At 54.9% G+C, this 24775-nt stretch overlaps 1 protein-coding gene across 6 annotated transcripts in view; it reads right to left on the bottom strand.

The window, feature by feature from the left end:
* Positions 1–261: 261 nt before the first annotated feature.
* Positions 262–24775, bottom strand: part of LOC114893265 (ankyrin repeat domain-containing protein 24-like) — a 34708-nt gene continuing 10194 nt past the window's right edge. For 2 of the 6 annotated variants that reach the window (XM_029218960.1, XM_029218959.1), the window contains exons 3-23: positions 23474–23560; positions 23242–23372; positions 23076–23164; positions 21969–22033; positions 21414–21471; positions 19816–19886; positions 19518–19624; positions 19155–19342; positions 18634–18662; positions 17919–17999; positions 17674–17781; positions 17015–17059; positions 16823–16921; positions 15900–15972; positions 15599–15717; positions 14016–15422; positions 11629–11796; positions 10284–10409; positions 9990–10055; positions 7539–9793; positions 5523–5629 (exon numbers count right to left, since the gene is read on the bottom strand). In XM_029218960.1, coding sequence (XP_029074793.1) covers positions 9716–9793; positions 9990–10055; positions 10284–10409; positions 11629–11796; positions 14016–15422; positions 15599–15717; positions 15900–15972; positions 16823–16921; positions 17015–17059; positions 17674–17781; positions 17919–17999; positions 18634–18662; positions 19155–19342; positions 19518–19624; positions 19816–19886; positions 21414–21471; positions 21969–22033; positions 23076–23164; positions 23242–23372; positions 23474–23560 — 3195 coding nt within the window. In that variant the 3' untranslated portion in view covers positions 5523–5629; positions 7539–9715. Of the gene's footprint in view, positions 1730–3652; positions 3811–5450; positions 5630–7538; positions 9794–9989; positions 10056–10283; positions 10410–11628; positions 11797–14015; positions 15423–15598; positions 15718–15899; positions 15973–16822; positions 16922–17014; positions 17060–17673; positions 17782–17918; positions 18000–18633; positions 18663–19154; positions 19359–19517; positions 19625–19815; positions 19887–21131; positions 21201–21413; positions 21472–21968; positions 22034–23075; positions 23165–23241; positions 23373–23473; positions 23561–24775 lie in introns of those variants that run through there. The other 4 variants (XM_029218961.1, XM_029218963.1, XM_029218962.1 and 1 more) reach the window with 4 other exon arrangements.

Below are 24775 nucleotides of genomic sequence, written 5' to 3'. Positions count from 1 at the left end.
AAGACGTGCTCAGTCACTGGGGACACATCAGAGAGTAAGACGTAAGATTTCTGCCCTCATGGAGATCACAGTCTGTCTGGTGGGACTGATGTCACAATAAACACACACAAAAACCCTTTCGGGTCCTGGTAAATGATCTGAAGATAATAAAACAGGGAGACATATGGAAAGTGATGAGAAGGGGCTACTTGAGATGTATGAGTGTCCTATGGCTGCTGTAACAAATTACCACAAGCTCAATATTTTTAAACAACACATTTATTAGAGTTTTGGAGGTCAGAAGTCTAAAATGGGTGGCAGGTTCCTTCAGGAGGCTTCAGGAGAGAATCCATTTCCTTGTCTTTTCCAACTTCTAGAGGCTGCCAGAGTTCCATGGCTCGTGGTCCTGGATCACTCTGACCTCTGCTACCACTGTCACATCACCTTCTCTGTCTCCCTCTGACCCTCCTGCTTCCCTTTTATAAGGTCACTTGTGATTACCTTGGGGCCACCTGGATAATACAATATAACCTACTTCATTTTCATTAACTTTAAAAAATATATTTATTTATTTGGTTGCAACAGGTCTTAGTTGTGGCAGGCGGGCTCCTTAGTTGTGGCTTGCTGGCTCCTTACCTGTGGCATGCAAACTCTTAGTTGCAGCAGGCATGTTGGATCTAGTTCTCTGACCAGGGATCGAACCTGGGCCCCCTGCATTGGGAGCATGGAGTCTTAACCACTGCACCACCAGGGAAGTCCCCATTTTCATTAACTTAATGAATATCCTCAATCTTTAAGGCTCCTCAAGATTGTTAAATTAATCACATCTGCAAAGTCCCTTGTGCTGTGTAAGGTATCACATTCACAGGTTCTGGGGATTAGGACATGGATATCTTTGGGGGGGGTCTTTATTCTGCTTGCCCTAGATGAGGTGGTCAGGGAAGGCTTCTTGGAGGAGGTGACCTTGGAATTGAGACCTGAGTGAAATGCACCGAGAAGCTCCTGGATTGAGAAAATCCTTCAGAGCCTGGCTGTGTTTTCCCCTCCTCAGAGCTTCCCAGACAAACTCATGTCCCATTGGTGTCCACCCACAGTGGGGCTCACATCTGGGCAGCTTTTGAGGTGAACCAAACTGAACTGAACTGAATGGATTCATCATTCCATCCCAGGTGGAACACCCACCACCCCTGCCCTGACTCCCCCAGCCCCGTCTCTTTCTCTGGTCCAGCCCTGACCCCGTGTGTGGCAGTGGGGATGCACTGTGTGTGTGTGTCCTGGTCTGTCCTCTCCTCACAGGGTCTCATGTGGATCTGTTAAAAGAAGGAAGAGTCCTCATTCTAGTGACAATGATCCTTTTCTAATTAAACAATTTTAAAAATCTCATATTCACAGTTCACAAAACATTGCACTGTGTCAAAGGAGGCAGGCAGTACATCCCCATTTCACAGACTGAGAAACTGAGGCTCAGAGAGGCAAAGTCACTTGTCCAAGGTTGCCCAGCAACTCGGCAGCAGTGAACCCAGGCCAGTCAGGTCCCATCCACACTTAGGTGGATGTCAAGGGCACAGCCCCTCTTCGGGGGTGCAGGGAACCCCCACTACTTGCCCAGGGTCATAGAGGCAACGGCGGGGAGACTCCAGGCGCTTGATTCCCCATAGTCAGTGAGGTCCAGAGCAGCCACCTGGATGCAGTACTTGGCTTGGGCCCTCACAGCCTTGAGGGTGAAGGATGTGCCTTCAATTGGTCCCACCTGAAAGCAGAAGGAGGTCTGGGTCAGTGGAAACAAGGAAGCTATGTGATCAAGCCTTCCGTCCCCATGTTCGGGCTGCTGCTCCAAGACTCAGGCACCAATGTCAATCCTCATCGGCATGCCCTCTGCGGCCCCTGTACATCTTCGGACATCTTAAACATCTTGCTGAGCAGGGAGAGCCTGCCCCTCCCTGGCCAGCCAATTCTTGGTCGACCAGGAGCATGCCTTTCATATAAAAACCAATCCACACCGAGTCCACACCCCCATCCATCCCCTCTCTGTACTGGTCACACACCAGCCCATATCCCCACCCTGCCCTAAATCACCCCAGGGCCAGATGCCAAGCAACTAGAGACCACCCTGCAGCCCAGAGCCCACTGGAATTATTCAAACTTGCTTACCCTAAGCTGTTCACCTGCCCCGCCTAGCCTTCCCCGAGGAAACCCCAATCCACCTCTGGCCTGGGCTCTCCCCTGGCTCCCACTTCAGCCTCCTGATGTCCCAAAGTTGCCCACATGGCCCTGCGTGGCGTGATGTGTCCTCTTTTCTGGGGAAATGTAATAAATTCTTCTTTCGATGGCCTTGACCTTTCCATGTCCTCACTCAGGCACCTCCACAGATTAAAATCCCTGGGCACCCATGAGACACCCTCTCAGCTCTGCCTTTCTGGTTCTCTGCCCTGTCCCCTCTGTCCCCGCCACTCCACACTCTCCCTCCAACATCGGGGTCCCCCTCATCCTTGGCACGTCCCATGTCAGCCACCATCAGCAGCTTCCCAATAGCAGGTCTGACTATGTCCCTCCTTCCTCTGCACAAGCTGTCCCATAGGGCAGCCGGATGTGACGCTTTACGTTTTAAATTTAGATTAATTATCATTGCACAATCTTGCGAATACACCAAAGTTACTGGCCTGTGCACTTTAAAACAGAGAGCTTCGTGGCATGTAAACTCTGTCTCAATTTTAAAATTGCAAGCATTTACAAAATTAAATTAATGAATACTACATCAACTTTAAAAGCCCATTCCTCGACTCCTCACCAGGTTGCAACCGCTTGGCAGCCTCATGCAGCCCGAGGCTACCGTCTTGGACAGTGTGGATGTGGAACATTTCTACTGTTGCAGAAGGTTCTAAGGGACAGGATTGCAAAAGCCTAAACCCTGCAAAGACTCAGCTCCTCAGCTCAGCATCCAAGGCTGCCCAGGACACAACTGCCCTGCCCATATGCTCACTGACTGATACCTGCCTTTATTTTTTAAGAATGTAAAACAATATATTGGTGCTCTCAATTGAGGTGAAATTCACATGACGTAAAATTAACCATTCCAAGGTGGATAATCTAGTGGCATTTAGTACATTCACAGTGTTGGGCAACCATCACCACTATCTAGTTCCAGAACATTCCATCCCCCCAGAAAGAAGACCCATCCCCATTAGCAGTCACCCCCTCTCCCTCCCCCAGCCCCTGACAACCACTAATCCAATTTGCCTGTTCTGGACATTTCCCATCCATAGAATCACACACAGTGTGTCCTCCTGTGTCTGGCTTCTCTCACTGAGCATCGTGTTCTCAAGGGCCCATCCACGTTGTAGCGAGTGTCAGGGCTTCTCTCCTTTTCATGGCTGAGTGATGTTCCCGTGTGTGGAGGGATCACGTTGTGTTTATCCATCATCCGTTGATGGGCACTTGTGTTATTTCCACCTTTTGACCATTGTGAGTGGTGCTGCTGTGAACATTCGTGTACAAGTAATTGTTCGAGGCCCTGTTTTCAATTCTTTTGGGTAGATGCCCAGGAGTGGAACTGCTGGGCTGCGTTCACGTCGCACACCAGCACCCCAAGCTGTGACCCACACCCCACTGTACCTTTGCACATGCTCTTCCGTCTACCCGGGAACTGCCCTCCCCGTCACCTCACCCTCCTCACCTGGCGGAAGCGGGCAGCTCCGTGGCGCTTGTAGCGGATCCGGTACTTGAGTGAGAAGATCTCTGGGAAGGGCCAGGACCGGGGGGGTTCCCATTGCACCCAGAGCCGCTGCCCAGGGAGGGGGCTCAGGCGCACACCTTCTGGAGGGTCCGGTTTGACTGACGGAAAAGCAGGAGACAGGGTCAGCGGAGGGCACATTCATTCAACCAACCAACCAATAAATATTAATTGAGGGTCTGCTGAGTGTCCAGGGATGTTCTGGATACTAGGGACACAGTAGTCCTGTCACCTTGGAGCTCAATCCCCCCGGGAAGAAGATAAGACACAAAGGCAGATCCGAAGGTCATAAAAAGGAGGGAAGAAAGGTCAGGAGTGCAAGGAGGGTAGTGAGTTGCAATGTTTTTGGAGACATAACTCACATACCAGAGAATTCACCCTTTGGAAGTGTACAGTTCAGTGGTTTTAGTATATTCACAGTGTCACGCAACCATCACCACCATTTAATCCGGAACATTCCATCTCCCCAAAAGAAGCCCCATCCCCGTGAGCAGTCAGCCCCCCATTCCTCCCTCCCAAGCCCCTGACAACCACAAACCCACTCTCTGTGTCTGTGGGTTTGCCGGTTCTGGACATTTCCCATCAACGGAATCACACACTGTGTGTCCTTCTGTGTCTGGCTTCTCTCACTGAGCATTGTGTTCTCAGGGTCCATCCATGTGGTAGCGAGTGTCAGGGCTTCTCTCCTTTTTATGGTTGAATAATATTCCATTGTGGGGATGGACACGTTTTGTGTATCCATTCATCAGTTAATGAGTATTTGTGTCGTTTCTAATTTCTGCCTATTATGGATAATGCTGCTATGAACATTCATGCACAAGTTTTTTTCTGCAAACGTGCTTTCCATTTTCTTTTAGATATATACCTAGAATTGGAATTGCTGGATTACATGGTAACATGTTTAGCTCTTTGAGGGACTGCCAGTCTGTTTTCTAATAACCGCCAGCAATGTATGATGGTTTGCAATTTTAAAAAAATGCTTAGGGAGGACTCACTGAGGAGATGACATCTGAGTTGAGAGGTAAAGGAGGTGAGGGAGTGAACAGTGTGGAGACCTGGGGGAAGAGCCTTGCGGGCAGGGGGAACAGCACATGTAAAGGTCCTGGAGCAGGACTGTGCCTGGTGTGTTGGAAGAACAGCGAGGAGGCCCATGTGGCTGGAGCAGAGTGAGTGAGAGGGGGAGAGGGAGGAGGGGAGGGCAGGGAGGGGACAGAAACAGATGGTGGGAGCCCTGGAGGGCTGTAGGCAGGGCAACAATGGGACCTGACTCAGGTGCTCACAGGCGCCCTCTGGTGGCTGCTGTGGGGAGGACAGATTGTGGGAAGGAGGGCAAGAGCCCAAGGGGGGACCCGACTGGAGTGCTCACAGGCACCCTCTGCTGGCTGCTGCGGGGAGGACAGACTGCAGGCAAGAGGGCAGGAGCCCAAGATGGGACTTGACTTGAGTGCTCACAGGCGCCCTCTGGTGGCTGCTGTGAGGACAGATGGGGGTGAGGGCAGCAATAGGGGACCAGGATGGAGGGGCTGCCACTGGTCTAGGTGGGCGGTGATGCAGGTTGCACCAAGTAGGGGCTCAGGAGAGGGGAGAAGTGGGCGGATTCTTGCTGAATTGTGAAGATGGAGCCCACAGGATCCGTGAGAGATGGACAGGATCTCATCCTGACAGGTGGGAGGTGGGCGTGTGTGTGTGTGGGAGGAGCAGAAGGGGGACCCTCCACACCCCCACCGCTACCCCTACTCACTGATGTGCTCTGGGACGAACGGCACGAAGCTGCTGCTGACGCCCCGGGGGTGGACAGCCGTGATGTTGAGCACATAGGGCACCATGGAGAACATCTGGATGTCAGGGATGATACAGCTGGTGGCCTCTGGTGTCTGCTGGAGGCAGGGCCAGCTCTCCCCATGGGCTGCCACGCCAAGCCTGGACACCGAGTGTGCTGTGAGGGTCCCAGCACTTCCTGCTGGCCCCCTGTGTCCTGGACCCCAAGTAGGGACGGCAGGTGAGGAGTCCTGCTCTTGGCTGTGTGATCCTAGGGACCCCTCACTCCAACATCACAGAGCCTGGGGGACCCAGGGTCGGGGGTAAAACCCCACAGGGAGATGCTAGGGTTTGGATTCTAACACTTTCTGGGGGACTTCCCTGGCGGTCCCGTGGTTAAGAATCCGCCTTCCAATGCAGGGGACGCAGGTTCGATCCCTGGTCGGGGAACTAAGATCCCACATGCCACGGGGCAACTAAGCCCACGCACCACAACTGAGCCTGCGTGCTCTGGAGCCCATGTGCCATAACTAGAGAGAAGCCTGTGCACCACAGCAAAGAAGAACCCGCATGCCACAGCAAAGACCCAGCACAGCCAAGTAATAATAATAATAGTTTTTTAAATAAATAAATAAAGCTTTCTGGAACGTCAACATTCCAGCCTTAGAATTCCAACATTCCCAGGTCTATGATTCATGGATTCCGGAATCCGAAATAATAAGATTCCAGCTCTCTCGAGTTCTGACACCCCAATATTTCAGACTCTAGAGGCTGGAGCTCAGCACCGTCCACAGAAACTTCCACAGCATCCAAAACGTTCTGCTTCTGCCCTGTGGATATGAAGCGCGGCTAGCGCAACTGAGTGGGACTTTTTGATTTATTTCATCTAATCTGAATGAAAAGTTTCCACCTATCAGAAAGTGTGGGAAAGCTCCTCAGAACAACTCAGGTGTGTGAATCTACTTTTCCAAACACAAATGTTATGAAATCTAATCAGAGATCAAGAATATCCGATTGGGGGACTTCCCTGGTGGCTCAGTGGTTAAGAATCCATCTGCCAATGCAGGGGACACGGGTTCGAGCCCTGGTCCGGGAAGATCCCACATGCCACGGAGCAACTAAGCCCGTGTGCCACAACTACTGAGGCTGCATGCCACAACTACTGAAGACCATGCACCTAGAGCCCATGCTCCACAACAAGGGAAGCCATTGCAATGGGAAGCCCGCTCACCACAATGAAGAGTAGCCCCCGCTCACCACTAGGGAAAGCCGGTGGGCAGCAACGGGAAGACCCAAAGCAGCCAAAATTAATAAATAAATTTGTTTTTAAAAAAGAATTTCTGATTGAATGTTTAGCATCTGAATTGAAGTGTGACACGTGTAAAGCACACATGGAATTCCATGACTTAGTATAACAAGACCGAATGCAAAATTTCTCATTAATTTTTAAAGTATTGATTACATGTTGAATACTTTAAATACTATTAAATGCTATGAAATCAATTTCTAGTATAAGTTTAAATATATGAATCGTATATAAGCATGTTAAAGTACATTGCATTCGATCATATTAAATGATAAACATTTGGAATATATAGATACTATTTAAATAAAATATTAAAGCCAATGTCACCCATTTCTTTTTCTTTTTTAAATGTGGCTTCTAGAAAATTTTACCCTCCACATGTGGCTCGCAGTACGTATTTTAGGGAGTATATTTCTCTTTTTTTTTTTTTTTTTTTGCGGTATGTGGGCCTCTCACTGTTGTGGCCTCTCCTGCTGCGGAGCACAGGCTCCGGATGCGCAGGCTCAGCAGCCATGGCTCACGGGCCCAGCCGCTCCACGGCATGTGGGATCTTCCCGGACCGGGGCACGAACCCGCGTGCCCTGCCTCGGCAGGCGGACTCTCAACCACTGCACCACCAGGGAAGCCCTAGGGAGTATATTTCTAAGGGTTGGTGGTGCTCTAGAATTCTGAGGGGTTCAGGCTCTCACTAAGTCCCCAGCTGCCCTGATCCTAGGGGGTCAGCCCAGATGTAAAATCCCCAGGAAGCCCTCCAGGCTCTCTGACCTGTATGTGGCAATGAAGGACGTGGGCCTGGAGGAGTTTGGAGCGGGTGGCAGGGTCCAGGAGCAATCCACTGCGATCGGGTACCTAGAGGCCTGGCACCGCACCCTGGGCTGGGTGACAGCTACTGGGGGGCCCGGAGAGAGAGGGAGAGCATGAGCTTCTGATTCACCCAGGACCATCAAAGTCCTACCGTGGCTTGGCCCCCACCTCACTGCCAGCCAGTGCTGGGCACACATTAGGAGCCTAATAGAGGTTTGTGGAATAAATGAGTACATGAATGAAAGGCACCTACATCACCTCTCACTCTCGCTACAACCCACCAAAGCAGGAACTATTAGCCCATTTTCCAGATGGGGAAACTGAGGTTGAAGGTCCCCACAGAGGGGACCTAGGGTTGGTGGGGATTTCTGGGGGGAGGGAGATGCTTTACCGGACCCCCTCTTTGTGATGGTTTTGTTTTGAATCACACGAAATGAATGGATACAATTAAAATTTCTTTCTCTCCCACCCTCCCTTCCTCCAGGCTGTGGCTGCCACTTCCCGGTCCCTTTGGGGTAGCTCTTGCCCTCTCTGTGCCTCAGTTTCCCCCACCCGTGCAATGGGATGGTAACCCCCTCCCATCAGTGGTCATACAGAAGGTGTGTGAGCTCCCACCCCACCCAGGATGTTCCACGGCAGACAAAGTCCAGTCCTCAGAGAGTGTCCCTCTGCCCTGGCTCCCCCTACCCTCCCCGGGTCCCCACGTACCTTCTCTCCCGCAGCAAAGTGAGCAACCCACCCAGAAGGTGAGGGTGAGGACAAGTCTTGGGGCCATGGCTCAGGCGGGATCTGCTTTCAGAGGCTAGGGCAGGGAGCACCCTCGGCCAGGCAAGGGACTCAGGTCCCACCCAGGGGAAAGCCCAGCCCCCAGTCGAGGCCCCCTACTTCCCCTTCCCCTTCTGACTCACTGCCTGGTTCATGGGGCTCCGGAGGAGGAGCCCCCAGTCCCTTCCCCGACCACCCCCAGTCTCGGGTGCGGAAGGCCCCAAAGGTGGGGGCAGAAGGAGGAGGCCACGAAAGGGAGAAGTGGTGACCCTGTGGCCTTTCCCAGAAGAGCCTTCCTTCCGGCTGCAGCGAGGAGGAGGCACGCCGGGGAGGGCCATGATGACAGGGAGAAAGACAGAGAGAGGCCAGGGCGGGGAGGAACAGAGAGCAGCAGGCGCCGACAGAAGATGCCCATCACTCATCAACCACAAAGATGGGGACCCCCACCCCCGCCAGCCACATTCCACGCTCCAGGCCACAGAGAGACAGAAACCCAGGCTCTGGGAAGGTAGCCCCGAACCGTGGACGTTCTCCAAGGGCCTGGGATGCCCGGGGACAGGCAGAGCCACTGCTGGATGCTGAGGAAACCTGGGGAACAGGCTGGACACGGAGCTGGAAAGAGCCAGGAACCCCCAGGGGATTTCAGGGGGTTGGCCCAGGGGCAAAGAGGCCGTGGGAGGGTGCGGGACACTCCCACCAGGGCCGGGTTTAGGGTGAGGGCAGTGAGGTAAGTCGTGCAGCCTCAGATGCTGTCTTCATTTGACATCTGCATATTTTGTTCATCATGAACTTTTGGGAACCCCTTCTGACTTTTAAAAATAGTGCAGTAACTGGGGAATTCCCTGGCAGTCCAGTGGTTACGACTTTGCGCATCCAAGGCAGGAGGCGCGGTTCAACCCCTGGTCTGGGAACTAAGATGCTGCGTGGCGTGGCCAAAATAAGAAAGAAAAAAAGATATTGCAGTAACATAGTAACATAGTGTTCCTCTCGGGGACTGAGTCCTGCCTTGCTCTCCTCACCCTAATCCCCAGTCCCTGCTCTGGGCCGCCCCTTCCCCGCTTTGCAGTGGGAGCCCAGCAAGCAGGCCACGCGATGATCTCATCCTCTGCTCCGTGAGCTTTTATTCCTGGGGTGGCGTCCGATGATAAGGCCAGACATGAGGGAAGGGACTCACAAACTCTCCGGCGCAGGGAAGGGCACACGGTCAGGGCCCGGGTCTAGACTGACCAGCGCATGCAGGGACCAGTGGGGCCGTGGAGGCAGTGAGGGATCGTTGGGAAGGAGCCCAGGCTGGTCTCCAAGTGCGGATGGTCAGCGCGTGAGTCTGGCAGCCCCGACTCGGGGCCTGGAAGGCGGAGGGCAGTGCTCTGACCTCAGCGGCCCTGGGCCTGGAGTCTTTGCATCTGCAAGATCTGACTCAGAATCCGCTGTACATCTTCATCCATCTGACCCTGGGGCGGGAGGTGGAGAGAAGCGGAGAGAGCCTGGGCGTTCCCCACCGCCCCCCACCCAGCTTCTCCATTCCCCTCCCCGACCCCCCGCCCCAGAGGCCATGAACCTCTTCCCTCGACCAGCGTCCCATTGTACAGATGGGGACATTGAGGCCTAGGGAGCAGCAGTGGCGCACCCAAAGCCAGGGTGACTCACCTGAATGGCGTAGAGGAGGTGGCTCCTATACAAGGCCACCACTGCACTGTGGTCCCTGGCAGCTTCCTGTGGGTGTGGGGAGGGTGCTCAGAAAAGCAGAACCCCCTCCAAGATATGCCAGAAAGCCCCCTTGGCACCCCGAGCCCCTAGTTTGATGGGAGGCGCCGGCGTGACTGTGCTGCTTGCTAAAATACTGAACTGTTTTCCTTCCACATCTGGCCCATGTGCCCAACCTCCTGCCTGCCCCTCACCCTCCGGGGAGCCCTGTGCCCAGCGGGTGGGCGAGGCTCTCACCTCCAGCTGCTCCCGTAGAGCCTTCACCTGGCCGCGAAGGGCCTCCACCTCCGAGGAGCCTGGGGCTCCCGGCTGGTCCTTCAGTGCCTCCTTAAGACTGAAGACTTCCTTGGAGAGCTCTGTGATCTGAAGTGGGATCAGGGGAGGGTCAGCTAGCATCCTGAGCCCGGGGCTGGGGGCCTGCGACCTTTCCAGGCAAAGGACAGGCCTTGGAGGGAAAGTTGCATCCTAGAGGTTAGCAAACTCTGCCCTGCAGGCTGAGTCCGGCCCATCGGCTAAGAATGGTTTCCACATGTTAAATGGTTGAGGGGGAAGAAGTCCGAAGAAGAATGACATTTCACGACATGTGCAAATGAAACCAAATTCACATTTCCATGGCCAAACGTAAAATGTTACTGGCGCACGGCCAAGCCCATTCATTGTCACAGGGTCTACAGCTCCTGCATCAACGGCAGAGCTGAGTGCCCTGGCCAAGTAAGGCCAAAAACATTGACCGTCTGGCCCTTTACAGAAAAATCTTGTGGATCTTGGAGTCCCGGGAAGTGCAAGTGGAGACAGACAGAACAGGAGGGCCAAAAGCAGCCTGGCCTGGTGGGGCTGGGTCAGACAGGCCAGGGTTTGGGTCCTTCTCTACCCTTTCCCTGCTGGAGATTTGGGAAGATGACTTAAACCCTCTGAATCTCAGTTTCCTCATCTGTAAAGAGAATCACACTTCTCACCTTGGTAGGCTGCTGTGATTAAGTTTAAACTGTGTCAGCAAACAGCAGGCACTCAATAAATGCTGGGCTTTATTGTTATTTCTATAGATCAGAGGTTCTCAACCAGGGGAGATCCTGCCTCCCGGGGATGCCAGGCAATATCTGTGTTTGTCACCACTGGGGGTGCTCCTGATATCGAGTGCGTAGGGGCCACGAATGCTGCTCCATACCCCTCAGTGCCCGGGATGGTCCCCCACAAAGAATAACCTAGCCCCAAATGTCACTAGTGCTGAGGGGGAGGAACACTGCTACAAATAAACCATAATCCGTACCGCAATTTTATCTTCATTTTACAGAGGTGGAAACTGGGGCTCAGAGAGGTCAAGTGACTTGCCCAGGGTCACACAGCAGGTTGGGGCTGGGTTTCTCTGTGTGCTAAAGCACCTGGGGCTCTGGGGGTCACATCCACTGTCTAGTGAGGTGCTGTGTGACTTCAAGACACTCAGTTTGCCTCTTGGAGCCTCTGTTTGCTCATCTGGAAAATGGGCTGATTTCCCAAGCCTCTTTCAGTTGCGACATTCTTAGATTCCCTCCAACCTCTGTTGAGTGGGGGGCCCCCTGAATGAGCACAAGAAAAGGGGACCCACCTTCTTGTCCTTCTCCTTGGCGCTCTCCAGGGCCTCCTGGGCACGGCTCTGGGCCTGGCGTGCCCGCTCGGCCTCAGTACGTAGCCCCCGCAGCTGCTGCTCTGCGGTGGCCAGCTGGGCCTCAGCCGCATGCCGTTCACTCTTCATGAATAGCGCCTCCCGCTGCACCTGCGGCCCAAACCCATGTGTGACCCTGAGGACGTCCGGACCCCAAAGATGCCTGGACACCAAAGATTCTGACCCTTCTATTTTGGTCTGAGGCTATTCAAGCCCGTTTGGCCTCAAGGAATTTGATTCAGGGAAGTTCTGGATTTCTTTGGGCACGATGCACATTCTGACTCTGCCAAGCTGTGTGTCCTTAGACAAGTGACATAAGCTCTCTGTGTCTCAATTTGCTTATATGTAAAACGAGGATAATAAGAGCCTCCACATCACAGGGTGACTGTGAGGATAAAATGAGAAAATACATGGAATACACTTAGAATGGTGCTTGGCACACAGTAAGTGCTATCTTCAAGTTTGTGATGTTGTTTTTAGTGTTATTATTACATAATGAACGTTATTATCATTATTACAATATAGCCAATGTTCTTTTCTCTGCCAGTGGTGTGAAGGTTTGTAGATTTCTTACGAAATGAAGGAAAAACAGAAGAGTCTGGACGAAAAGCAAACATGTGCCCCAAAATTGATGACTGCATTTTCACAAAAATATCAAGATTGGAGCAGTGTTAGATTTGCAAAAATTGATCCTGGGGGGATCACTGGCCTTAAAAGAAATAAAAGGTCAGGGAAAATGGATAATAATTAGATGTTCCACTTAGTACAGACTGACTACACCTTAACAATTAAAAACAACAACAACTAAGTCTGAATCAAATCAGACTTGCAAAATTTACCCACAAAAGAAGTGATCATGAAGGAAGGTAAAATTCAGAAAATAGGGCTTCCCTGGCGGTCCAGTGGTTAAGACTCCACGCTTCCACTGCATGGGGCACAGGTTAGATCCCTGGTCGGGGAACTAAGATCCGTGAAAGCAGTGCAGCCAAAAAAAAATATATATATATAAGAGAATGTTCTTGGAAAAACAGTAATCCTGGCTGCAATTATTAATCATTTGTACCATCACTGTCCTAAGTAAAATTAAACCATTTAATTCTCATGTGAGGACTAAGAACTATTATTAGCTCCATTATACAGGTGAGTAAACAGAGGCATGGAGAGAAAAACGCTTTCCTGATGACAACTAACAAATGTGGCTTTTTATTCACACATTTGTTAAAAACAGTTGCTAGGTTTCTTTGCGGGATGTGTGTGTGTGTGTGTGTGTGTGTGTGTGTGTGTATTTAAGAAAAGAGATGGGGTCAAAAGATCCACCTTCAGGACTTCCCTGGTTGTCCAGTGGTTTAGAATCCTCCTTCCTCCACTGCAAGGGGTGTGGGTTCGATCCCTGGTCAGGGAACTAAGATCCCACATGCTGTGGGGCAACTAGGCCCGCATGCTCTAGAGCCCGCGTGTCACAACTAGAGAGCCCGTGCGCCGCAACTACTGAGCCCGTGCACCGCAACGAAGATCCCACGTGCCGGGGACATCCCCCGTGGCACAGTGGTTAACAACCCACCTGCCAATGCAGGGGACACAGGTTCGAGCCCTGGTCTGGGAGGATCCCACATGCCACGGAGCAGCTAAGCCTGTGTGCCACAGCTACTGAGTCTGCGCTCAGAGCCCACGAGCCACAGCTACTGAGCCCACACGCCTAGAGCCCGTGGTGCACAATGAGAAGCCACCGCAATGAGAAGCCTACGCACCACAACGAAGAGTAGCCCCCTCTCGCCGCAACTAGAGAAAGCCCGCGTGCAGCAACAAAGACCCAACACAGCCAAAAATAAATAAATAAATAGATAGATAAAAAGGAAGATGGCGGGCTTCCCTGGTGGCACAGTGGTTGAGAGTCCGCCTGCCGATGCAGGGGACGCGGGTTCGTGCCCCGGTCCGGGAGGATCCCACATGCCGCGGAGCGGCTGGGCCCGTGAGCCATGGCTGCTGAGCCTGCGCATCTGGAGCCTGTGCTCCGCAACGGGAGAGGCCACAACAGTGAGAGGCCCGCGTACCGCAAAAACAAAAACAAAAAAGGAAGATGGCAAAAAGGGCTAACCATTAGAAAAAATGATGGGGTCAAAATGACCAAAAGGTTTTTAAAAAGAAAACACCAGTTGAAACACCCAGGAGGTCAGAATGGCTGCAGGGTCAAAGGTCCACCTGGATATATCGCAGCGTCAAGTCTCCGCAGGACTGAAATCGATGGGGTCGAAACATCGCATGGCTGTGGGGTCAGAACAGACCACCAACTGGCTACTGGCTGTGCCCGATGAGGATCCCACCACGCTCACCTGGAAGACCTCGGCGCTGGTCTTCTCGTGGCGTCGCCCCAGCTCCTCCAGCTGCCCCTGCAGCCGAGCCACGTCGGCCTGCAGGGCATCCACGATGCGCTCGTGCTCCAGGCGGGCCACGCTGCCCACACGCTCGCGCTCCAGCTCTGCCCGCAGACGGGCGGCCTCCTTGCCCGTGGCCACCACCTCCTGCTCCAGGCTGGCCGCCCGTCCCCGCAACTCCAGGGCCTCCTCCTGCAGCCGGTGATGCTCCGAGGCTGGCACCACTGACTGGTGGAGCACCTCGGAGGCCTCACGCAATTCCGCCAGGCCCCGCCGAGCCTCCTCGCAGGCCGCGGCCAGCTCAGAAGCCCGGGCCTCAGCCACGTCCCGCGCCTGGCCCAGCTTGACGGCCGCAGCCCGCTGCTGCTCCCCGGCGGCTGCGGCCGTAGCCAGCTGCTCCCGTAGGGCCTGCACCTCCCGGCTCAGCTCCAGCCGCAACTCCTCCCGCTGGGCCAGCTCTGCCCGCAGGCCCCGAGCCTCCTCCTCGGCCAACAGCCGGCCGGCCTGGGCCTCGTCCAGCCGGGCCGAGGCCGCTTCCATCTCCCGGAGGCGGCAGTCCCGGTCTCGGAGGTCCTCCCGGGCCTGCTCCAGGGCGGCCCGCAGCTGGCCTGTGTCACCGCTGCTGACCCCGCCAGCCCCACCACCCTCGGCCTCCGCGGGCTCACACTTGCCGTGGGCCGCCTCCAGCTCGGCAGCACTGGGGTGCAAGGCGGGGCCTGTGGTGACCCTCGGGGTCGTGGCCTCCACTCCCATGGCCTCCGTTTTCATGGTCCCTGTGCCTGTGAGCTCTTCCTGCACAGCACCTGTTCCACTGGCCTTCCATTCTGGTTCCTCTGTTTTCATATTTGTGGACTCTGCTCCCGTGGCCTCTGTTTCTGGGTTTCCTCCTTCTTCTAGAGTTTTCGTTTCTGTGACCTCAGCCCCTGCGGCCTTTGTTTCCAAGCGCTCGGTGCCGACACCCTCTGTTTCCGTGGCCTCAGCGTCCATGGGTCTTGTTTCCGTGGCCTCCGCCACCATGGATGCTGCTTCCAAAGCTCTGGCTTCCGTGGTTTCTACTCCCGCAGCCTCCTCATCTGTGCTCTCGGCTCCATTAACTCTGGTTTCCGGAGCTGCAGTGCCGTTAAGCTCTGCTTCCACTGGCCCGTTTCTGGCGGCCTTGGCTCCCGGGCCGTTGCCCTCCCTAGGGGCTGCCTCCTCTTCTCCAGGGCCCTCCTGTGCTTCCTGCTGCCCCAGCGCCTGCAGGGCCTTGGCATGCTGCCTGCGGAGCTGGTCAAACTCAGCCCGGAGAGAGTCGTACAGCGCCAGAGGGATGACCTCGGCCAGACTGTCAGCCTCCATCTCGTCCTTCTCGAAGTGCTCCAGGATCTGGCGGGGGCAGGGCAGCCAGGCAAGAGCTGAAGTGGCCATGGGGGGCACAGGGCAGCCATGCCACTTTCCCTATCCACAGACTCAGCCACGTGCCCGCCCAACCCCCCGGGGAACAGCCCCTCAGGTCCTCAGGTCTGTCCCCACCCAACCCTCCTGGGCCTCGGTTTCCCCACCTGGACCTTCTCCATCAGTTCCTGGTTCTGTCTGGTGAGCGTGGCCACCTGCTCCTGCAGCGAGGCCAAGAGATCCTGGGCCGATGGGCTTAGGTGCTTGGAGAGCAGCGCCTCAGCCCCTGGCAGGGGACACAGAGTCAGGCCCCAGGGTCCCTGGGCAGGCCGACTTTGGGGAGTGGAATAACTAACGGGGCGGGCCAAGCTCCCTCCCAGATGCAACCTCTCTCAATGCCTATGGGTCAAGGCTCCAATTCCTGGGGCCCCAGACACAACGGGTGGGGGAGGGCAGGTGGGAGCTCACCTGTGAAGTCGGGCAGCTCACCCTCCTCGTCCTGCAGGGTGGCCACATCATAGCTGGTGTTCTCCCTCTCATTCTGGTGGGGGGGGTGATCAGGGTCCGGCTCGGGGTCTTGCCCTCCCTCCAGCCCCCATGTCTCCCCCAAGTTTGTGTCCATAACCCCAACAACTAGGGGTGTACGTGCCACCTGGTCACAGGGGACCAAGAGAGGGATGGGAGTGAGTCCTTGAAAGGGTGTGTCTGCAATTCTGTGTGGGGCCACGGCTGTCTGCCTGTGTGCGAGTACCTGCAACAGTGGTTCAGGGTCTGTGGGTCGGCGGTGAGCATGTGTGTGCATGTGTGGGCGTGCACAGTGGCCCCGGTCTCTCCTATGTTGAGTCCCCGTGACTGTGTGTGATTTTGCACTTGTATTTTAGTCTGTGGTGTGTGACCGTTCTGTGTTTCTGTATGTGTGCATGTGTGTGAACATGGTTGTGTACATGTATCTACGTTTGTGTAATTATGTATTGTGAGAAATACTTGTGTGTGTACATGTATTTGTGGGTGTGTTGCCTCGGTGTGTGATTGAATGAGAAATATCTGCTGTGTGTGCCCAAGTATTTGTTGTGCATGTGTGATTATACACCCACAGATGTGTTTGTTGTGTGTTTGCCTGTTGTATGTGTAAGACCACATATATACAAGCGTGGCTGTTCATCTCTGCACGTATGTCAGCATGTGTGATCCTGTGTTTTTAAAAGTGTCTATTATGTGTACCTGTGTTTGTACGTTTGTCTGTTCTGTGTTTGCATGTGTGTGAGACTATGTGTATTAGTGTGGCTATCATGCAGCTGCAGCAGAAGAGAGGCCCTTCCCCCTGGTGGCCCCGTCCCTGGTGGCCCCGCCCCTAGAAGCCCCACCCCTGCCCTGCTCCCCGCTGGGCCCACCTCCAGCAGGGACAGCCTGCTCTGCAAACTTTCCACCTCCCGTCCTAGACTCTCCTTCTCCTCCTGCCTCTCTGCCAGCAGCTGCTGTAGCTCTTGCACCTGCAGGGAGGCAGTGGGGGGGGGGGCTCAGTGGGCCTCTGGGGAAAACACTGGGCAGCTGGCCATCCAGCTTCCCCCCACCTTCCACCCTACCTGTCTCTCCAGGCTGTGGAGGGAGCTGGCCTCCGCCTCTGGCAGCTGACAGAAGAAAGGGGCCTGGGCTTGGATCTGGGCTGGGGGTCCTCCCTGGCCTACCTCCTGCTCAGTGGCCCTCCATCCCAACCACAGATGTCCTCTGGCCTATTTTGTGCCAGACCCCCTTTAAGGCCACTAATTCGTTTATTTATTCATTCACTCACTTACTCAAATATTCATCCATCCAGTAAATACTTATGAAGCATCTACTGTGAGCCAGGCACCATCAACCATGTCTGCCCTCGTGGGCTTACAGTCGAATGGGTGAATATGAATAAAATATATGGTACATCCAATAGCAGTAAGTGCTTTGAATAAAAATAAAGGGAACTGTGAAGTGAGTCGGGGTGTAACAATTTTAAATAATTTGGGTAGGGGAGGTGTCTTTGAGCAAAGACCTGAAGGAGATGAGAGAGGGAGTCATAGGGACATCTGGGAAAAGGTGTTTCTGGCAGAGGCCACAGCACGTGCAAAGGCCCGAGGGCAGCACCGTGCCTGGAGTGTTGGAGGAACACTGAGGAGGCCCGTGTGTATGGAGAGGGAGAAGAGGTAGGGTACCCCCAAAATGGTACCTGCTGCAGGCTTAGCCCAAGGCCCATGTCTCTGAGGCCCCTCACCTCCTGCTTCTTCCGTTCCTGGTTCTGCTCCAGGCCCCGGATCTTCTGCAGCAGGCGGCCCCTCTCCTGTCGCAGCCGCACGATCTCCTCATAGGCATCTTGATCATCCTGTCCCCCGACCCCGGGAACCCACCACCTTTACGTGATGCCCAAGGACTGTACCCTCCCGTACCTGAGCCAGAGCTTTCTCCCCATCCTGTCTGGAGTCCCTCCATGCCTCCCCCCAAGGCCAGGGCATCTCTCACCGGCATCGGGATATTGGCAGGGGGCTGAGGTGCCTTTCGCTTCTTGGGGGCCCCTTGCTTTTCATGGCTGGACACAGAGTTCTGGGGGGAGGGGTAGAGGGGGTACATGGGGGACATGCCAGCCTCCCACCCAAATAAACCAACACAGCCAACCCACTCTCTGTCACCAGCCCCAACTGTGCCCTCACTTCCTGTGTGATCTCGAGTGAGTCCCTGCCTCTCGCTGGTCCTCACTTATCCCAGCATAAAAGGGGGCAAGACCACATCTCCTGAGAGCTCTAAATCTTATGTTTTACCCTCTGCCCCTCTCCATGCCCTGGCACTTTCCCCAGCTAGACCCAATTGTTTACAATTCTTTCCCTATGGAGCTGAGATGCTGTAGTGCCGGAAGAGAGAAAGAGGCCAGACCTGATTCCTTCACTGACTGCACCAGCCCTCACCCATCTCAGTTCCCTCTACCATCCCACCCTAGCCCCATGATTTGGCCCCATCCCCTCAGTGTTCTCACTGAGTCTTGAGAGTTATGCTGTGGGTGCTGCTGCCACTTGGTGGCAGCATACCCCGAAGGTAGCATTCTTCCCCAACCTGGTCCTTCCAGGTATTAACCCTGAGTCAAGGGTCCATCTCTTCCTTCTCTTCCCAGGGAGCCTGGGGCAAGGGGGAAGGTAGTGTGTGCACAGGGAGAGGGACTTGTTTGCTGCTTAGGGATCCATACCTGAGATGATGCCTCGCCTGAGTCATCCTCTGGGAGGGCAGGGGAGAGAGGGAAGCAGGGTCAGGCACTGTTCTAGGGATTCCATTCCTAGCCCTAGGAAGGGCATTAGTGAGCCCAGGGGACTTGAGAGGGCTCCCAATTCCCCCCAGAATCAGGACTTTTAAGGTAGGAATCAACCATTTTGACAGAATACTAATAGGAGGGGCCTTGAAACTCTCAAAAAGAGAGAACAGTGGCATCTCCAGGATGGGGCAAGTGGAAGGGCCAATTCTTAGGAAAGGTAAACATCCAAGAATATGGATGACCCAGGAAAACAGAGTTGACCCCTAGGCTATTCTAAAAGCTCTGGGGTTCCTCAAAACTGTCCTGAGTAGTGTGACGGGAGCAATGAAACCTCCTATAATACAAATAGGGATACCTTGAAACTATCCACAGTAGGGAGGGAGAGAAAGGGATGACAAGAAATTACCTAGAAGATGGAGGAGGGGGCTCAAAATTGTTCAGAGGTGGGGTTTGCATACCGCTGGGTGGTGTGGGGCGCTGGGCGGCCTCCTGCAGGAGGTGTAGGATGAGTTTGTCCCCTGCCAGGGCGCCGTAGTGAGCAGCGTCCTGGCCCAGCGCATCAGTGATGCCCGGCTGGGCCCCACCCTGCAGCAGCACCTCCACTGTTTCGGGGCTGGCTCCCTCACAGGCCAGCATCAGGGCCGTCCTACCAGAAGAGGAGGCTACTGAGGGGGTGAGGACATTTTCAAACCACCACACCCTCCTCAACACCCAGGGTGGGTAAGGGGAGGAGGACAACTAGATCCCACACCCAGAGAGGTTAAGAGACTTGCCTAAGTCACACAGCACACAATGGACTGGCTGAGAGGGGAGATGCTCACCTGCCCTGAAGGTCCTGGTCATTTGCGGCAGCCCCTTGCTGCAGGAGGAGGCGGCACAGATCTGTGTGACACATCTGAGCTGCTATGATGAGGGGTGTTGTACCCAGCTGGGGGAGGGGGTTGGGAGAGGGATGAGACAAGGCATGAGAGAATGACTCTGGGAGGTGGGGAAGCCTATGAGGGCCCCCAAGCTTCCCTCCAAATCTTCATACTTTTCAAAGGGTGCCTGGGATGCTGCCACTTGGTGGCAGCATACCTCAAATGCAGTATCTTTCCCCACAAGATCCCAAAGACTCACTCGATCTCGGGGATTCAGATGTGCCTTGAAGGAGCAGAGCATTTCTGAGCAGGAGATGCAGCCGCCAGCCGCTGGAAAAAGAGAGAAGGGTGGGTAGGAAGGGCATGGCTTTGATATTTTCTGGGGGCCTTCTGCCTGAGTGTGATTCTTATCCTTTATTTCATGAGAAACTTCCACCTCCCCCAGAAGATCAGTGACAAAGATATGACTCCTATTCTACAGATGAAGAAACTGAGGCCCAGCCAGGCCCACGGTCACCCAGGGGGTCAGAGAAAGAGCCAGGAGGAGGACCCAGGTCTTCTAATTCCCAGTCCCAAGCTCCTTCCACATTCCACTGTGGGTCCCTCTTAGGGTGGAACGTTTCACTGATTTTCATGTATTTAACCCCTTTTGATTCAACCAGCATTTATTGTGTACCGACTATATACCAAACCCTCATACGAAGAGTGTTAATATTTACTAGAGAGATCAGACCTCCGCTGAGGTTGGGCAGGCTTCTTGGGGTTTGATCTGAGCTTGAGTTTTGATGGTGAAAGGGGGAGGGTAGAGGTCACTGCATGGACATGGACCCTGAGGCAGGGAGGAGCTTGGAAGGACTTGGTCATCAAGGAAGTAGGACAAGGTGTGTTATGTCCAGAGCCTCAAAGAGGGAAGGAAGGGCTTTGTGCAAGGAAGTGTTGCTGGAAAACCATTAAACTCTTGGATTTCCCTGGCGGTCCAGTGGTTAAGACTCCACAATTCCACTGCAGGGGGCGCGGGTTCGACCCCTGGTGAGGGAACTAAGATCCCACGTGCTGTGCAGCATGGCCAAGAAGATAAAATAAGAAAAAAAGCTAAAAAAAAAAATCATCAAACTCTATGTGATTACCTGCTGTGTGCCCAAGGACTTATGGGGTTTTGTTTGCTGTTGTAATCCCATCGCTTAGAACCGAGCCTGGCACACAGCAGGTACTCAATATTTATTGAAAGTAAAAAACCACGGAGCTTCCATAACGTGATCAAAGGCTTTGCCACCACTAGGTGGCAGCGTACTCCAACTGCAGGGAATGTTTCAACAGTGAATAAAACTCCAGAGCAAATGTATTCCACGCTCCCAAGAGGATAGACGGTTCTTGAGTCATCAAGTGAAAGACATTCCCGAATGTCATGGGCACGGTGGACAGACCCTGGCTCAGGTGGGTGGGTCCCTTCCCTCCCTTGGGAAAGGAATTTGGATTTGATGACTATGAAGGTTGCCTGGACCTTTGGCCTTCCTGAGATTCCCTAGGAGTTCCTTGAAGCAAATTATACTCTGGTCACCCTCTGATCGTCCTCACCCAGGCCCAGCATACAGTAGGCTGTGCTTCGGGGTCAGACGGCCTGGATCCTCCCCACTTTCTTGCTGATAAGCCTCAATCCCCTTGTCTGTCCAATGGTCATCGTCCATGGCTCAAAGGGTCAGAGGATAATGCAGAGCCCAGTGCCTGGCACACAGTAGCGGCTCCATGAGGAAGGAGGCAGAATGTTCTAGGCAGGTCCCCAGAGCCCTAGGTAGAATAATTCCCAAGCCTAGCACCCTCTGGGCCATGGTGGCCAGGGCGAGGCCAGGCTGCACCCACCTGCGTGATGCAGGGCCGTCCACCCACTACTGTCCACAGTATCCACCACGCAGGATGCCTGGGGGGGGAGGCGTGTCATTGGAGGTGGAGCCATCCCTGTTTAGGAGCCATCCCTGTTGCCTAATTTCTCTAGGAACTGCCCCTCCTTGGGCTCTGCTGTATTTCAGCCTCCTTGCCTCCCCCCTTCTCCCCTCCCACCCACCTGCTCTGTGGAACCCACTTCTCACAGGCCCCCAAATGACTCTCTTGGCTTTTATGAAAATTGGTGAGAAAGAGGGATTAGCTGGGAGCCCAGGGGCAGCCGGGGGTTTGGGGAGAAGCTGGGCTCAGGAAATAGCTGGTATTGGGAGTATAACTTGGGTGTGGGAAGTAGCTGGACACTCAGGGAGTATCTGGTTGTCCAAGGAGTAGCTGGGACTCAGGAGTAAAAGGGGCCAAGGAATACAAAGGATTCAGGGGGTAACTGGGGGTTCAGTGAATTCCTGGAACTCAGGACTAGTCAGGGCAAGGGAGTATCTGGGGTTGGGAAGTATCTGAGGCAGGAAAGGACACGACCTGCAGTAGTTGCTTCAAGCACTGAGGGTGCCCATACTTGGCGGCCAGGTGGAGGGCGCTGTAACCTGAAAGGGAGAGAGAATGTACTAGAGCTTCAGATACTCAGGGAACTTCCAGTTGCCCCCCCAAACCTGTGTCAACTACTTGTGATGACTCTAACAAGTCCCCAAACCCAGGTACTTCTCAAAACTGTGCTACTCCCTGGGACCAGAGGCTTTCCAAACCTCAGCTAGTAGGTGTCCCAGACAATCTCATCCCAGCTACACTCCACATCCATCCACTCCTCAAGCACTACTGTCCCCAGCTACTCCCCAGGTCGCCAGCTACTCCCCAGGTCCTCAGCTACTCCCTCAGTCCCCAGCTACTCCCCAGGTCCTCAGCTACTCCCCCAGTCCCCAGCTACTCCCCAGGTCACCAGCTTACTCCCTAGGTCCCAGCTACTCCCCAGGTCCCCAGCTACTCCCCAGGTCTCCAGCTACTCTATAAGCTCAACTACACCAAAGTGCCAGCTATGCCGCTTTCTTTGATACTCTACAAATTCCCAGTACCCATACATCCTGGCTCCTATACTTGTTGCCCTGAAGCTTCAGATGTGGCTATGCCCCATGCCTAGCTATTCCCTGAGTCCCAACTACTCCCTCTGGCCATGCCTTCTATCACAGTTATCCCTCAGGGCCCTAGTTAAGTCACACACCTAGATTCTCCTTTTGTCTCAGCTACTCCCAGAGCTCCAGCTAACTCTAGAGCCCAGCTACTCCATGCACTTCAGATACTCCCCTCCAAAAAACTGTACTTGTTATTCTCACGCCCCCAGATGCTCCTCAAGCTCAGATGCTCCTCTGTTTCCATTACTTCCTCTGACTCAACCACTACCTGAGTCCCAGCTCTCCCTGATCCACAAGTTGACTCACTCTGTTTGCTGCTGGCCATGGTCTCCATCCTTGGGTACCACAGCCTGACTCGCCCCTGTGCCTCCCTGGGGGCACTGAAGAGAACCCCCCTTTTTCAGCAGGACATGGAGGCCATGAAGCAGGGCCTGGCTGGACCCTCAGGCTGGGCACCTGGTCTGAGTTCCTCTTCCCTCCCCCAGGGCCCGGCGGGTAGTACCTGCCCCATCCGTGCTCATAACGTTGGCGCCGTGTGTCAGCATCACCTCTAGACAGCTGGCTGCACCCCTCATGGCCGCCAGGTGGAATCTGGAGGCCAGAGGTCAGGGGTCAGCTGCAGGGTGGCCACCCCTCAGCCATCACACCCCCAGGACGTGGGCACTCACGCGGACTTGCCCTCGGGGTCCAGCTTCGTGGGCACCAGCCCCTTGCGGGCAATGAGGGAGGCCACCCGTGCGGCATCATTGTTCTCCACGGCCTGCAGCAGCCGCTCGTCACTTTTGCCCCAGTCCTGGCTCTGCGGGGCACACCCAGGGGAACATGGGACTGGCGGCCACTGCCCTTCCCCACTCCCCCAGCAGGGGCTCCGGGCTCTCACCGCCCGGCCTGGGCACTTGCCTGGCGCCTGCCTCTGGCTGCCGGCTTCGGGATGGGGCAGGGGCCGCAGGGTGGGCAGGAGCCAAGGTCAGTGGGGCTGAGCCGCAGCTGCCGGGGGGAGTGGTCCTGGGTGGGGGCCTGAGACAGCAACCCTCAAGCCTGGGTCCCCAGCATCTGCCCCCAGGTCCAGCTGTCATACACCACTTCCACCATCGTACCATTAAACCATCCCCAGATCAGCCCCCAGCATCTTTCCAAAAAGTTGTCCCCCAAACCTAGGCTCCCAGCCCAGCCCTTAGTGAAAGCCACCTTTCCAATATCACTTCACCATATCCCTTTCTGAACTACCCTCCGAAGTCTTCCCATAGGAACCCCTAAAAAGGTTGCTTCAATGTCCCTCAGCACCACCCTCTGCCATCTATCCTTTGACTGCCTCTGAGATGCCACAATTGTCTCCCAAATGTCCCCATATCTGAAATGCATTCCAAAATGTCTTCCCCAAGTTCCTGACATGTTCTCCAAAATCACCCCCCCAATAACCCCATCATCTGTCCCCAAAATGTCCTCCCCTAAAATCTTTCAGATGTCCTCCAAAATTGTTCTCCAAATGTCAATATCTTTTCCCAGAAAAGATCACCCAAAACAGCATCCAAACTGTCCCCACAAATGATCCCATCCAAAACTGTTCCCCAAAACTGTCCCTCTAAATGCCCTCTAAATTCTCCTGTGTCCCCATCTGTCCTCAAAACTGTCCCCACAAATGTCCCATCCATCCCCCCCAGTCTCTGCCCCGCCCCCTCCCTCCTCCCTGATCATCCTTCGCGGGTCTGAGGGTGGAGGGTCTAGGCTCTGCGAGGTCAGGGGGCGGGGAGGGGCGGGACGGGGAGGGGAGGAAGGGCCCGCGCCCGCCCCGCTCCCGCGCCCCTTCCCCCGGCCCTACCGCGAAGGAGGCGGCGGCGCAAAGGCACAGCTGCTTCATGGTGTCCAGGGCGCCGGGCGGCCGGGCGGCCGGGGTCCGGGAGGTGACCAGAGGGAAGGGCCCGCGATGCCGGGGCTCGGCCGCCCGGCCCGCGCGGTCCCGCCAAGCCCCGCGCCAAACCTCCCCCGCGCGCCCCGCCTGCTGCCCCCCTCCAGGCCCCTCCCCTACGGGTGGGGGGGAGTGCCAGGGAAGGGGGTTGGGCTCTGGGGGAGGGGCACCGCGGTGGCCCGACCTGACCTTCTTGCCACCGGGAGGCTGAGGCAAAGAGGGCCAGGCTCCCAGGATCTCCATGGACCCGCCTGCGTTCGTCTCCGCCTCTCTGGGGGGGGGGGGGGGGGGGGGGG

This window comes from Monodon monoceros, unplaced genomic scaffold (genome assembly GCF_005190385.1).
Source record: "Monodon monoceros isolate NGI ecotype Baffin Bay Population unplaced genomic scaffold, NGI_Narwhal_1 Super_Scaffold_12, whole genome shotgun sequence".
In the NCBI taxonomy this organism is placed as follows: Eukaryota; Metazoa; Chordata; class Mammalia; order Artiodactyla; family Monodontidae; genus Monodon; species Monodon monoceros.
This window is presented reverse-complemented; position numbering and strand designations above follow the sequence as displayed.